Here is a 16466-nt window from a genome sequence, read left to right on the forward strand (position 1 = left end):
ACACCATCTTAGTTCTTTAATTCAGTGGATCCACAGAATATAATTTTAGGCAAGGAGGAATGGGAAATATCCCCAGACCCTTCTAAACTAAATATCAGAAAAGTGGCTACTGAACCTTGAGAATTAGCTTAACGAACATCCTAAACTATCACTTAAGTGGACTAAATACTAATACTAATACTGGAAACAATTATGGCTTAGGACATGTTCTATAGTCAAAGTTTTAAGCTTAATTTCCAGCAACTCCTGAAAGAGTTGGAAATTTTTCAGCCTGAAACCCAAAATACAACTACCTAGTCTCAAGTAAACCAATGCTTTACTTAGAGAAATGTACTTTTCTCTTGAATTTACTTGTTGTTGATGCTGCTGCTGATTGGCAGTACAGAGTAACTGCCAATTGCTATAATTAGTCAAGTGATACATCTGCACTGAGTTTTAAGTTATGCTCAAAGGGTTTAGGGAGAGGCATCTGCTAGAAAAAAATAACTTACAGAGACAAGAGGTAAAATCTGGTTGATAAAAATGGCTTTTGTTGATGGTGTGAAAGATACAATTTCTCCCTGGATCTCTCACATACTATACTCCCAACTGGTAGTACTACAAACATGGTCTCCATCGAGATGCCCTTGAAGACTATCCAGAGGCTTCAGCTGCTCCCACAGGTGTTGTGGGAGCAGGTTGCTATGTTCATGTAATACCTCTACTCTGCAAGCTGTAGTGGCTTCCAATACATTTTTGGTGTAATTTAAGGTCAGCTTTAAAGTCCTGTTTCACATAGGATCAAATTACGGTACTTGTCGAACTGTCTTTTCTGAAGAACACATGCCTGCCTCACTTGCTCCCACTGCGAGAGCTCACTTCAGATTCCCTTTTATATCTTGTCAGATTATGGGTCCTAGGAAGTGTGCCTTCTCTGGAATGAACTCCTCACTGCCTTCTCCCTCCCTGATATATGACAGGCCCCAATTCTTGCCTTTAGGGCAGGGGTGTCAAACTTGCGTCGTCATGTTGATGTCATGTGATGTATATGACTTTTCCCCCTTCACTAAACCAGGGGTGGGTGTGGCCAGCACGTGACACATCTGGCCTGCGGGCTACGAGTTTGACACCTCTGCTTTAGGGAATCTGTTTAAAAAACTGACTTTTTTCCTAGGCATTTGGGGCCAACTAAGGGTCAGTTGGGGTTTTAGTTAGGGTGCTGGTCACCATTTTAAATTCACTTTTTGTCAGACCTGCCTCAGTCAGCCCCCTCAGAAAAGCAAAACACTTGAATCCATTGAGTTGAATCAAAATAACTTTTACTGAGAGAAACTGGAAGCAGAATCTGAAGTTCCTGTACAAAGCAAAAGCAATTCTTTCAGTTTCCCAATCTCAATCCCCCTGACCAGTTCACCAGCAGCCAATGGGATGCTGAAGAGATGTTTTGAGAATACTGAGGTGCTAGGCAGATAACAATTCACACCAGGGGTCTCCAACCTTGGCAACTTTAAGACTTGTGGACTTCAACTCCCAGAATACCTCAGCCAGCAAAGCTGTCTGAGGAATTCTGGAAGTTGAAGTCCACAAGTCTTAAAGTTGTCAAGCTTGGAGACCCCTGGTTCACACTCAGGGTGTGGACCTGAGTGAAACCTGGCAAAAACTGGCTGGGAAGGAGTCCGTGCTGTCTCCAAAGACAGTCCCGCTCCCCAATTCCCAAGCGTACAGCAAAAGTGGAAAAATCCCAAGCTTGCCATCCTGCCCCCACCCTCAGCACAATGGCAGGACACGATGGTGGACCTGACACTTTTCTTTTCATCTTCATATATTGTGTCAGTTTTAAAGTTAAGTATTTTGTTTATTTATGGTTTGCTTTTTATTGTTGTCTACCACCTAGAGTCACATCACTCAGTTGGGCAGCTTTATAGATCTGATTATAAATTAACAAATACTTTCAAAATCTGTTCTGCAATGTTTCTAAACCTCAAAATCAAAATGTATAAGGGGCTGCAAGAAAAAGGAGAGGAAGAGAAAATTGCATTGCAGTTACGGAAACTAATGTTTAACTCTGCTAATAGCGTTTCTATCAAATGAAGCAATAATTCAATTCTAATTAACTCATTTCAGGTAGCGTTATGTCTAGTATTGGGTGTTGCAATTCAAGAAGGGACAAACTGGGAATAGATCCAGAGGAGGAAAACTAGTTTATTGAGAGATCTGAAATTTATGTCCTTTGAGAAACAATAAAAGTTTTGGTATGCTGAATTTGAAGAGTGGATGAGTAATAGCAGTTTTCAATTATCTCAAGGGCTGTCAAACTGAAGATGGAGCAGGTCTTTTGGATGTCACTCCAGAGATTAGAACTAAATCCAGTGATGATGAATTGCAGACAAATTGGCTAAACACAAATTAAACTTTCTAAGTTTTTCAGTTTTTAACTAATTGGGACATGCAAGTCTGGAATATCCAGTTCTGAAAAACTTAACTGATTCACTTATTTAAGCAAAAGTTAGATGGTTATCATGAATGCAATAGCTGCACCCAGCAGCTACCTAGCATTTAATGGTCTCCAAGCCTATGAATCTATAAAAACTTTTTCACACAACCCAATATAAGATGTGGCAAAACATTTTGGCACTGGAGGTTACTTGCCTGTTTGGTAATGTATTCATTCTCTGTCTTTCAGTGTGAATACATACAGTACATACCCCACTGCATACTGCTGTTGAGAAACATTCAAAAGCATCTAATATTTCATAATAAGCTCTATCCAAATACTTAACTCATTGTGAACTGGAGGCATTAATTACAAGACAGGTCTTACCAGACAACATAACACACTGGGAGTTTTTGCCAAGTTTCTGGCAGCTGGATGTTTTATTGATTTTTTATTCATTTATTTAATTCCTAGTTTGCCTAACTGCATAACAACTCTGGGCAACTCTCACGGTTTTTGCAAGTTAGAAACAAAGAATATTATATAAAAACAATCATAACAAGACACACAATATAATTTCCAACCACATCAGTCCCAACTCAAAAGGAGCCTACCAGTGGTGGGTTTTACTTACCTTTACTACCGGTTCGCTCGTGTATAAACCATGCTTCTGCGCATGCGCAGAGTGTATTTGATGACTTCCGGGCAGGTGGGCGGAGCCTCCCGCCACCGTTACTACCAGTTCTCTGAACCGGTGCGAACCGGGAGCAACCCACCACTGGAGCCTACCAAACACACCAATCCAAGGCCTGGGGAAAAAAATTACAGCTGTTAAAAATCTGTGAGCAGGCTGTTCCAGTGCTGGCTGCTGGTCTGGAGAAGACCTGCTTCCTGCATCCTGCTAAATGGCATTGTTTAACTGATTGATTGGACCTGAAAGAAGCCAACTTTGTCAGAATGCACAGGACAATCTGCCACTACAGAATAGACAGTCCCTCAAATAGCCAGATCCTGTCATGTAGGAGTTGTCTTCCCCAAATCAGTTAGTTTTGCCTCAACATGTTTCCCCTGCCCAAACCAACTGGAATTAATCAATTAGGAAAAGAGATCCACAGCAATACTGTGTCACCTAGTATCCCTCTCACTTCCACTCCTCACAACTGATCCAGAAGGATGCTGTGATCAATGGAATTGAAAATTGCTAAGAGCTATATAAGGACAAAGATAGTTGTACATTCCTAACCTAATTCCTCCATAGATTAACAAGTGTAACCAGTGCTGTCTTAGTACTTTATCTGGAACTGGCAGCTAGTCTTCTTTCTTCCAGGGCATTTGCAATCTTTTCAGCAACCTTTCCTACAAAGGAGCAGTGAGAGACTGAAGGAAAAATATCCAGAACAGTTGGTCCAGTGATCAGTTTTACATGAGGTTGCATTATTACTATTATTTCAGGGGTGGGTTTCAAAACCTGTCGCTATCGGCTCGCTCGTGGATGTGCATAAGCATCCGGGTGGGTGGGCGGAGCCTCCTGCCACTGCTGCTATCAGTTCGCCCGATCCAGGGTCAACCAGTAGCAACTCACCACTGTATTATTTAACTTGCAGTAGTTGGGATGTTCACAGGAGTATCCACAGATTAGTTGAAATTTGCAAGATGGGAGCATGGTTGTTAATCAACAACCTTCCTCTTTTGAACATTTGTGTGCACTCATCCACATATAAAGAGTTGAGTTTTGATCACCCCACTGTTTATATGAGGATGTGTGCACACAGATGTTCAAAAGAGGAAGATGTCAATGACCAATGACATCACAAAAAAGAATATGATTCAGTTTGGGGAAAAAATTGCTTTCTTTTGTTTGTAAACCAATTAAAGGTAAAGGTTCCCCTTGCGCATACATGCTAGTCATTCTGGACTCTAGGGGGCGGTGCTCATCTCCGTTTCTAAGCCGAAGAGCCAGTGCTTTCTGACAATTCCATGGTCTTGTGGCCGGCATGACTAAATGCCGAAGTCGCACAAAGTGCTGCTACCTTCCCACCAAAGTGATCCCTATTTTTCTATTTGCATTTTTACATGCTTTCGAAATGCTAGGTTGGCAGAAGCTGGGGCAAGTAACGGGAGCTCACTCTGTTATGCGGCACTAGGGATTCGAACTGCTGAACTGCCAACTTTTCCGATTGACAAGCTCAGCATCTTAGCCAGTGAGCCATTGCGTCCCCTTTGTAAACCAATTACATGTATGTAAAACAATTCTGAAAGCTTACATATCTTTCCCTCCTGAGAAATGATAGCAAATTGCATCTCTCTGATTTGGTGGTTTGCTAGTAAAATTTAGAAATGCAATTTGGGGGCCCTGGGGATATAAAACAGAATTTAGCAACCATGTGCCATCCATATGCTGCATTCAAAAGTGTGTATGTAAAATCAGCCAGACGGAAAACAACGTATTTTTCTAATAGACCCTCTAGCGCTTTATGGTAGAGAGCCCTGTGCAAGATGAAATTTTTGCAATGTAATATTATTGGTGGGTGCAATATGTGGGCAATTTGTTCTAAGCAAATGTCCAAACAAGTTTATGCTCAGTAAATATCACTTAGTTGCTGCTGAAATTATTCCTCCTGTTGGTTTTTTTTTGTGCTTCCACTACCCAACTAATCATAGCACTGACTGCCAAATTGGCTTTATCAGTTAATGTTCATATTCAGCTGCTTTTGACAGAATTTACTGGGGTGATTTAATATGTTTAGTCCCCAAGAGTTGCCAGCTGGAAAATGAATAGTTTTGGGATATCATCTGAGAATGAAAAGAACTTCATTTTCCCCTCATTAGCATCTGCCACCTTAGTCTTTGTCAGGGGCATTGAAAGGGTCTAAGTTTTGATGTAACATGCTTTCCCCAGATCTCTCGATCTCTCTCTCTCTCTCTCTCCCCCCCCCCATGCCCCGTATTTTCAGGCATATGTAGAACATGGGATGGAAGTGCTACTGGACAAACCATTTCTCTTTCCATGATGGTCTCCCTTAATCAGAATAATGCCGACCCTGCACGAAGGGGGCTAATCTTATTATCTCTGGATGAAAGGCCTGAGATTGTGTACCTTTGTGAACCTTTGATCATATCAAAAATGCCAAAACTAACTTCTCTTTAAAACAGAAAAACGGCTCCTTCATGGAGCAGTCACTATATTTATACTTTAATTGTGCATGTGAAGTTGGGCCTGTTGCTAAGAATTGCACACAGTTAGCTTTACTTGGATGCCCAGAAAATGCAAAAAGATAATAAAAAATAAAAACAAAGACAGCTAAACCATAAATGTGCTCAAATCATGATAATGTCTACAAACAATAAAACAGAGTTTGCCAGGTTAAATAAACAAGATCATACTGGCCACAGAGGAATAAATGTGTATTAAAAAGGCTACAGACTCTCCCCAGTACAGGTAGTCCTTGACATACAACCATTTGTTTAGTTGAAAGTTACAACGGCACTGAAACAAGTGACATATGACCATTTCTCACACTTATAATCTGTATGATCAGCAGTGATTCACTTAACAACCCTGGCAAGAAAGGTCATGAAATGGAGCAAAACTCACTTAAGAATTGACTTGCTTATCAATGGAAATTTGGGGTTCAATTGTGGTTGTAAACTGAGGACTACCTGTATGTGGAAAAAGGTCACTTAGCCATTATACTGGGCAAATTGAGAGAAAGAGAATTAAAAATTAAAAGAAAGAGAAAGAGTGCAGAGAAGAGCAACTAAGATGATTAGGGGACTGGAGGCTAAAACATATGAAGAAACTTTGCAGGAACTGGATATGTCTAGTTTAATGAAAAGAAGGACTAGGGGAGACATGATAGCAGTGTTCCAATATCTCAGGGGCTGCCACAAAGAAGTAGGAGTCAAACTATTCTCCAAAGCACCTGAGAACAAGAAGCAATGGGTGGAAACTAATCAAGGACAGAAGCAACTTAGAACTAAGGAGAAATTTCCTGACAGAACAATCAATAAGTAGAACAACTTGCCAGCAGAAGTTGGGAATGCCCCAACACTGGAAATTTTTAAAGAAAATGTTGGATAGCCATTTGTCTGAAATGGTGTAGGGTTTCCTGCCTGGGCAGGGGGTTGGACTAGAAAACCTCCAAGGTCCCTTCCAACTCTGATATTATGTTATGTTAAAAGGTCTCTCCACACCCATTTATACAGATACATTTTGGTTCTAAAGAGAAAATGATTCGTTTTTTCTGAATTCCTATTTTCAAAAGCTTGTTAATGAAAATTCTATAAGATTTGGGACTGGGAAAAGATTTATTTCTGATCAAACATCAGAAAATTATTGCCAGTAATTTCCTTTTAGTTTTCACTCAGCATATTCCCAGTCAATCCCTATGTTCAGATAATGGCAAGCCATTCAATTTAGCTGGCAAAAAATATAACTTGAGGTTTCTTTGTTAAACATCAGCAAACATCAAAAATATTTAACCAGCAAAATTGGGACAAAAAGCAGACAAGAGCAGCAGGAGGAATGTGAACAACAAACAAGGGATGAAAGAGCAAAGGGGAATTAATATCACAAGGTGGTAATTATTATTTTTTTAACCTATGACACATGATCAATATTTAAAAGAGGGCAATATTATAACACCTCAAATATAAAGTAACAATACAAAATAAACTAAAGTCCAAAACAATTACTGGTGTCAGATAGGCCACTGTAAAAATATTGTTTAAAATCAGTCTTATTGTAAATAACTGAAGTTAGATCGCCTAGGTTCTTTTCAATCAATGTTATGAGTTCTAATTTACTTTCTCTAGTATACTTCCTCTAGTATACAGGAAGTTCTAGCCAGTGATGGGTTGCCCCTGGTTCAGACTGGTTCTATAGAACCGGTAGTAAAATTGGGGGGAGGCTCTGCCCACTGACCCGGATGTTATCATAGGCAATCTGCGCATGCACGCACAATCCCTTTGCAAAGGGGTAGTAAAGGTAAGTAGAACCCACCCCTGGTTCTAGCATTTCGTCTGAAACAGTTTAGGCTTTTATATCAGAACATATGCAAATATAATTTTCGTAGGGATACTGATGGATCTACCAGTCATCAATATACATTATATCTACATATCTATCCCTCCTTTGTTCAAAAGGGACAGAACTTTTCAGAACCGCTAGGAAGAGTATTATTTATTGAGATTGTCTATAACACTGTTGGCGAACCTCTTCAGCACCAAGTGCTGAAACGGGAGTGCATGCACATGGGGGAGCACTGAAAACTGAAAAAGCAGCTCCCTGGTGCGCATGCGCAGGAATGGCAAAAACTGGAAGAGTTCCAGGTCTTCCAGTTTCCAGCACGTGCATGTGTGCCGGTCACCTGGTCTTCTGGTTTCTGGCACGCATGCACACACTGGAACCCAAAGAGCAATGGTTGATGTCTGGCTTGCCCAGAGAGATGACTCTGTGTGCCACTTCCGGCACGTGTGCCATAGGTTCACCATCACGGGTCTATAACAACACACTCTTGCAAGCCTGATTGTGTTAAATCTGTTGCTCTTTTTATACTTCAGTGAATTAAGGAGGTTTCTGTCTGAGCTCTTCCAAATGTTATCAGGGCATTCTGGACTTAAAAAATGTTTTGCCTTTTGCCTAGGCAATGGTTTCTGTATATCTCCATCAAGATCATCTTCCTTACTCTCTACAATAACAATAGCAAAACAGAGTTGGAAAGTAGGATCCTGGGTCTGTCCAATGAAAGACACGATTTGAAAACAGGGGAGATGTATCCAACAACGTATCTCACCATAGCAATGTTAATCTTCATGCAGATGCATGCACATACCAAGGTACCCATCACATGGTCCTCTTTGGGATGTTATGAAAGGTCAGAAGCAAAGAAATAGCAAGCCAAAAAAGAAAAAAAGAAAAGGAGAAGGAAAAGGAGATACAGATGAGAAAATTATGTGCTCTATGGAATAGTTCACCTCTTAGTTTATACTTTCTGATCTACAATTTCATTCATAACATACTTAACATACTTTCACAACTCCAAACAACATGATTAGATCACCTTTCCTTAGGTCTATAACAGTCTTCTCCTTTCTCTTATTTTCATACATATAAAACCTATTTATATTTCATTTCTACATTCATCTCCCTCTGCTTCCCTCCCTCCTCTGTCTATATATATACACAGACATACAAACATGTGTGTGTGTGTGTGTGTGTGTGTGTGTGTGTGTGTATGCATACATATATATGTAGGTCTTTGGTTATTCGGGTTTTCTCCCGCGTAAAATGTGTATTGTAAAATGTCTTGGCGACATTTCGACGAAGTCTCATTCGTCATCTTCAGGCTTCAGCTTCGTGCTTCTGGGAGCAATGTGTGATTGCAGCTGTTTCTTCCTTTTTAACTGCTAGTGGGGGGTTGAACTGATTGGGTGGGAGTGATGGGTGGGAGAGAACATTAGCCATTTCAAACCCCTCCAATCCATACATGCAGCAGACTGACACCCACTATGAAGATGTAGCACGACCACGACCACGAAGCCAAACAACGGCAATGCAACTCACCAGCTCAAATCCCCGTGCAACTCAGTCTAATCTGAGCACAACCAAGCCCCCACCCAAACAGGACACACCCCCAGCCAATCAGAGCACAAAAAAACCCCCATCCAATCAGAGCATAGCCAAGCTACCCAATCAGTTCAAACCCCCCAATCAGTTCACACTCTCACAAACGTACTAACATCCAATGGATTCCAGAGAAATAAGATTACCAAACTAATCCAAAAAGAACCCCCCACTAAAATCCAAGACAGAGAACAAGAAAACGGCACAGCCCTCCTCCCATATATAAAAGGCACCACAGACAGAATCAGCAAGATCCTCCACAAACATAACATCAAGACAGCATTCTGCACAAACCAAAAAATATCCACCATCCTAAGAAACCCCAAAGACAAAATTGAGTTAGAAAATCAAGGAGTATATGAAATCCCATGCACCGCCTGCCCCACCACATACATTGGACAAACCAACAGAAGAATAAGTGCACGCATTGAAGAACACAAGAACTCAGTCAAAAAAGAGGAACCAACTTCTTCCCTGGTCCAACACCTTAAAGCCACAGGACATGATATTGACTTTAAAAAGACCAGAACTATCGCCAAAACTGAACACTTTAACAACAGAATAATCAGAGAAGCCATCGAGATAGAAAAACGCCCACACAGCATGAACAAACGAGATGATACCTCCCGCCTACCAGCCATTTGGAAACCCGCCCTTATTGACAAACGAGTCCCTAACACGAGGAATGACACCAGACCCACACTCACGAGGTCCACACAGGATGTCACCACCACACATCCACCCAGAAAGCAGACCCAAACCCACACTGATCAGGAAGCACGACCAAGGACCAGAAGCCAGACCGCAGCTGCAACATTAGCCATTTCAAACCCCTCCAATCCATACATGCAGCAGACTGACACCCACTATGAAGATGTAGCACGACCACAAACACGAAGCCAAACAACAGCAATGCAGCTCACCAGCTCAAATCCCCCTGCAACTCAGACTAATCTGAGCACAACCAAGCCCCCACCCAAACAGGACACCCCAGCCAATCAGAGCACAAAAAAACCCCATCCAATCAGAGCACAGCCAAGCTCCCACCCAATCAGTTCAAACCCCCACTAGCAGTTAAAAAGGAAGAAACAGCTGCAATCACACATTGCTTCCAGAAGCACGAAGCTGAAGCCTGAAGATGACGAATGAGACTTCGTCGAAACGTCGCCAAGACACTTCCAATTTTACGCGGGAGAAAACCTGAATAACCAAAGACCTACATATATAATATATATATATAATGTTTTATATTTGTTATAATCAACAATATTTACATAAGGTTTTTGTCATGTACAAAAAAGTAGACTATCAGCTTCAGGTGAGCCATGCTGCATGCAAATTTCCTGCAAATAGTAAGAATAGAGCCCATCAGTTTTTATTCTTCTTGACCAATATGCCTCAAATGTGAGTTTTGACCCAAGCACAGTAATCTATGCAAGTCTGCATCTCTAAACATGAAATTATCATAAAGGCCCATAAATTGTTGCTCACATCTCATCCACTGGGAGGTGCATATAATATACTGTAGACACACTCAAGATAATTGTGATTAATATAGTATTTTAGTTAATGACATTTATAGCTTGGAATATAAAAATTGAGAAAAGATTTCAATTTTCAGGATTGACCTAACTATGACAAATAGATAGTCATGGAAAACTAAAATTAAATAAAAACAAAAACAGAGGGAATATAACTGAGGGGGTGCTAGCTTCTAGCAGAACATCCTTCTTGAAAAGTCACAGCAATGGAACCAAAATAAAAATTGAGTGTCCTTTGATAAATCCAACTCATACTGCTTGCTTCATGGTTCTGTCCATACAGTTGTCTTTGGAACATATATGGAATTGATCCCATTGCTGCCTCTGGAATTTTTCTTTTCTTTCTAGTCCAGTGTATTGTCTTGGGGTTTCCAAGTAAGTTTTAATCGGACTATGCTTAGTTTTTTGAGATCAGCATTGGAAGTGTAGATCATCATAGTGTGAAATTCATCTTAGCTGTCCAGCTAAAGCATGCAGGCATCTATATTTGGCATCAGTGACTTGTCCTGATTTTACAAAAAATCCCACATGAATAGGCACTATAAGACGAAGAAAGTGCTACATGATGAGTCTCTCAGATTTGATGGCACGCAATAAATGACTGAGGAAAACCTTTTAAAATACTAATGGAGTTTATGATATAGCCAGATTAAAGCTTTTGGGTCATCTGGTTCCTGATGTGGCCGTGCAGGAAAAATCTCCCCACAGCTGCATTACAAAAGGAATATGGAACGTAAGAAGCATGAACATGGGAAAACTCTACACAGTGAAAATTGAAATGAATGAATGAATACACACTGATATCTCAGGTATCAGTGAATTGCTATACATTGTAATTGGAGAGTTTAAATCAGAAACTTACAGTGTTCATTACTCAGGACTTCAAAAACCAAGAAAGAATTGCATTACTTGCATAATTACGAAGGATATGACAAGAACATTTGACTACAGTACAATCAGTGACAGAATATCAGAGTTCATGGACAACTCTTAAATGTGACAATTGTCCAAAATTTTCTATAGAAAAAGAGGAGTTTTATGTACAATTTCTGAACATGCAAACAAGATGTGCTACTTGTGGCTGGAGACAGGAAGGCCAACACTGGAAATATTAATGAGGGAAATATGCACTAGGAAACCAAAATGAAGCAGGAAAATGACTTATCCATTTCCATACATCCAATGCTTTCTTCATTGTTAACACAGTCTTTCAAAAACAATATATACATCTTTAAATGGAGTACCCAGAAATCAAATTGACTACAGTATATTACTGGCACAAGGAAATGAAAGAACTCACTTATTACAGCAAGTTTATGGATGACTTTGGAGCAGATCATAAACTCCTAATGGGAAAATTCTGGTCAAAGGTAGAGTGGAAGAACAAAGCTAATCATTTTCCATGTTATGATCTTTTTTGAAAATAAAATCAAAATTTTGAAGAAGCACATCGGAATCCTGAACATTGATAGGGAACCAGAAAAACTGTGGATAAACTGAAGAAGTTGTTAAGTAAGAATGTGAAAAGAGACTGCCAAGGATCAAGAAATACAAGAAATCTAATTGGATGTCAGAACTAACGGAAATTGTCAAGAAGGGAAGAGAAATCTAACCCATGTAAAGCAAAGTTAATAGACAGATAGTTAATGAAGAATTTCAAAGAAGCTTGGACCTTACTCCAACTGTTTTGGTTTCACTTCCTTCATGCATGACTGGCTTTCTCTCCAGTGTCCAATGCAGTCTTCTTTCTCTCTTCCATAAATATCCAAATCCTCAGCATTTGAAATGCCTTCAGCATTTCTTTTTTACCTATCTGCAAACAAGTGTGGTTCTTTGCTTTCTTAAGGTCCTAGGGAACATCCATAAGGAAGAAAGACAGTTCATAAGGATAGAAAATTCAGATCAGCAACTCTTGAATCTTTCCTTCCACAATATTCCTTACTTAAAGGAACTTCTAGTACTAAAAGATAGCTAGATCAGCATTCCAATTGGAAGGATACAAGGAATATCTCAGAAACATGGCAAGCAATAGAAGAAGAATCAATAAAAGTTATAACTAATTTATGTTAGCAAATCTGGAAAATGATACAATGATCAAAAGATTGAAGACCTCAGACTACATAGTGAGACAGAGAGAGGGGGGGGGCAGGGAGGAGAGGGAAAGACAAAGAGAGAGAGAGAGAGAGGGAGAGAGAGAGAGAGAGAATGTGTGTGTGTGTGTGTGTGTGAGAGAGATTTACTAGTGTGCTACCTATCACACAATATCCCTAATTTCAAATCCCAGTAAAATAATCAGTTCATTATCTAATATAGATTAGAGCCTCACAGGAAGATGCTGGGTGTTCGAGCTATCTTTAGAAAAATCTGAGGAATAAACTGGTGCACCCTGGATAATTGAGAAAGTTCAAGAATAACAACAGGAAGTCAATAAGTGTTTTAATTATTATTGAAAAACCTCTGGTTGTGTTGTCCACATCATACTTAGAAAAATGGGAATCCTTGAATATCTCACTGTCCTCATATAAAACCTATGCAGGTGTCACAAATCTACTGCCTAGATGGAGCTATTGGCTCCAAAACAGCAAAGGAGTGAAATGAGACTGTGGACTCTCATTTTATTTATTCAATAATATGCTGACAATATATTCATGGAAACTGGATTAGGAGATGAGTGTGGCTTTAAAGTTGTAGAATCAGTAATTATGCAATTTACTGGTGGGAAAAAGTAAGGTTTTACACTTAGGCAAGAAAAACCAAACGTACAGGTATAGAATAGATGGTATGGGGCACAACAGCAGCAATTGTGAGAGGGATCTAGGAGTCCAACTGGACAACCACTTAAGTATGAGCCAGCAGTGTGCTGCAGCTGCCAAAAAAAGCCAATTCAGTCTTAGACTGCATCAGCAAAAGAATAGTATTAAGAACATGTAGTGTTAGTACTGCTTTATTCTGCACTGATAAGACCATACTTGGAGTCTTGGTCACCATGATACAAAAAAAAATGTTGAGATTCTAGAAAGAGTGCAGAAAAAGCAGCATGATTAGGGAACTGGAGTTTAAAATGTACGATTAACAACTGTGGGAACTGGTATTTCTAGTCTAACAAAGAAAAGGACTAGAGGTGGTATGATACCAGTCCTCTATTATCTGAGGAGCTGTCACAGAGAAGAGGGGATTGACCTGTTCTCCAAAGTACCTGACGGCAGGACAAGTAATGGGATGAAGACCATTAAGGAGATCCAGTCTAGAACTAAGGAAAAATTTTCTCACAGTGACAACAATTAATAAGTGGAATGGCTTGCCTCCAGTAATTGTGGCTGCTCCATTGTTGGAGGTTTTCAAGAAGAGATTGGACAACCATTTGTCTGAAATGATATAAGGTCTCTTGTTAGAGTAGGGGGTTAAACTAGAAGATCTCTAATGTCACTTCCAACTCTGTTCTTCTGTATTCTATGCTGATAATACTACTTTAGTAAGAAGGTCAAGGACCAAAGTGAAAAAAAAATTGGACCAAGACTGAAGATAAAGAAGACTAGAATAATAACAGATACATATAATCTTAAAATTGACAACAATAATCTTAAAATTTAGAGGGAAAATGTCATCACAGTAGACATGTGTAGAATTAGTGCAATAAAATTTATTTTACTTATTTCTTCATACATGTAGAAGATTTGATGAGGACTTGGAGTTTTTGAAATAATAGCTATCTAAACATGAGTTGCACTCAGCTTTTTTTCTATAACAAAATGTCAACAAGCTCCTTGCTTAATTATTACTATCACAAAGTTGTTCTTTTTACACTGTATTTGAGAGTGCACTGCCATTACAGAGCTGCTTAGGAAACTCTAACCATGAATTATATCTTCATATCTTGCTTAATGGAGATGTGTTTTGGGAAATGCATAGACTGCATTTTTCTTATCAAATATTGAATGCAATAGGCCAGTGGTTCTTAACCTTTTCTTCACACACACCCTTTTAAATACCTTTTCTGGCCATGCACTATGGCCATGCACCCCCAAGACTGAATTCAAGATTTAAATCATAACATTTCTTCAAGCTTTCACGGATCCCCTGTGATGACATTGCAGTCCCCAGGGGTCCATGAACCACAGGTTGAGAACCACTTTAATAGGCAATATATTGTCATATTCCAGGTTGGTCAAAGAACAACCATAGCAAGATTCAGTGGTTTGGGGTTTTAGGGCTTTGGGGTTCTGGGATTTTACCATCTTTGGAGCTTGATGGGTGCTACTACGCCAGACAGTCCCTGTGCATAATCTGGGGGTCCCTTTGGACCCATGATTTCTGCTTGGAAAGTAGCTACAGTTGTAGCCAGACAGCTTTTGCACAGTTTTGTATTATGTGCCAGATGTTACATTATAACTCTTGTCTGTGAAGAGCACCAGTTGCAAATTTGTTTCAAAATTAAACTCAAGGTGCTGGTAATAATCTATAAAACCTTACATGGTATAGGACTGCATTATTTGGAAGGCTGCCTCTTCCTAGTTTCCCAGGTCTGAAAGGGTCTAGAGACATACTTGTGTCAATGGGCCTTGGGATCTGGATTATGGTTTGGAGCCTGCTGGATTTACTAATTAATCTACAACTTTGCCTGCTTTTCATATATTTTTTGTTTTAATTTTGGTTTCAGTTAGGTTTTCCATTTTGTTTTAAGTGTTTTTTTTGTGCTATTTTCCTGTATTTTGTTTATTTGTTGTGTTATTTATTTGTTTTTAATTATATGAACTGCCCAGTATCACAAATGTGAGATATAAATTGAGATATAAATTGAATGAATCAATAAATGTACAAGGAAATCTTCCTGCCCTTTAAATAAAAAATAAAAATAAAATAAAAAGGAGGTGAGTAATACATGAAAGCAATATCTTATATATTGCAATATATTATTTTAAATAAATCACATTTATATAGAAATCTGCTTTAATAATAGTATTAATTCATTTCCCCCCTAAGTTTCTAGTTTCTTCTTTTCTATTAAAAATATCCCTGCCAGACTTCTCTATTGCACCAAAGTACAGAGTCTGAGAACTGCCGGTCTATTCTGTGGTTTCACTGAATCCCTCATTCAATTTAATATAACACAGAAATTTAATCATTATGAGTCAGATTCTAAATTGCCCTTCTACTAGTATACAGTTCATAACAAATAAACCTTCTTACTTTCTTACTTAAGACAAAATGGATAATTAAGCCCCAAATTCATAATGCCATCTGTACAATCTCTCACACAGCAACATTCAGCAACTTGCTAGAACAGATTTCTAGAACATTCATCAAAACCAGCTTCTTTCTACCTTCTGTGGCATCCCACTCAGACGTTCTGAATCACAACACATGCTGATATCAGAAATATTTTCACCCACAAATTTAGGATGTGTGTTTTAAAATTAATTGCTAAATCAACTAACCAGCCAACCAACTCAACCAGTTAATTCTTTGGGAAGAGAATCTTAAAAGTAGTTTCAGATACATAGTTTGCATAGAGACAACATACATTCCATATCTACAATGTTCAGAAGGAGCGCACCTTTTGTGCCTTGCGCTTATCGGCTCGTTGGTTCTGATGATAGATGCGACTGAAGTTGGAGACAATGACGGGAACTGGAAGAGCAATGACTAAGACCCCGCTGAGAGAACAAATGGAACCAAATATCTTCCCAGCTATTGTCTTCGGCACCATGTCACCATACCTGGGGTAAAAAACAAAAGTCTGCTTAAGCACATAAACTATAATTTGCCCTTTAAGGACTTAACAGTATCATTCCACTATGTGAGCAACTCTTTGTATTGTTTTTGAGAGAGGCTCTAGTATTGCTAGTTCACACATCAATTTATATGCATGCAATGTGAGGAAGGGGAG

At 39.3% G+C, this 16466-nt stretch overlaps 1 protein-coding gene across 1 annotated transcript in view; it reads right to left on the reverse strand.

Moving 5' to 3' along the window:
- KCND2 (potassium voltage-gated channel subfamily D member 2) overlaps positions 1-16466 on the reverse strand; it is a 366738-nt gene that overhangs the window by 11999 nt on the left and 338273 nt on the right. Inside the window, exon 2 of the mRNA XM_058191430.1 lies at positions 16134-16296. Coding sequence (XP_058047413.1) covers positions 16134-16296 — 163 coding nt within the window. The remainder of the gene's footprint in view (positions 1-16133; positions 16297-16466) is intronic.

The sequence above is a fragment of the Ahaetulla prasina genome, chromosome 7 (assembly GCF_028640845.1).
Source record: "Ahaetulla prasina isolate Xishuangbanna chromosome 7, ASM2864084v1, whole genome shotgun sequence".
NCBI lineage: Eukaryota > Metazoa > Chordata > Lepidosauria > Squamata > Colubridae > Ahaetulla > Ahaetulla prasina.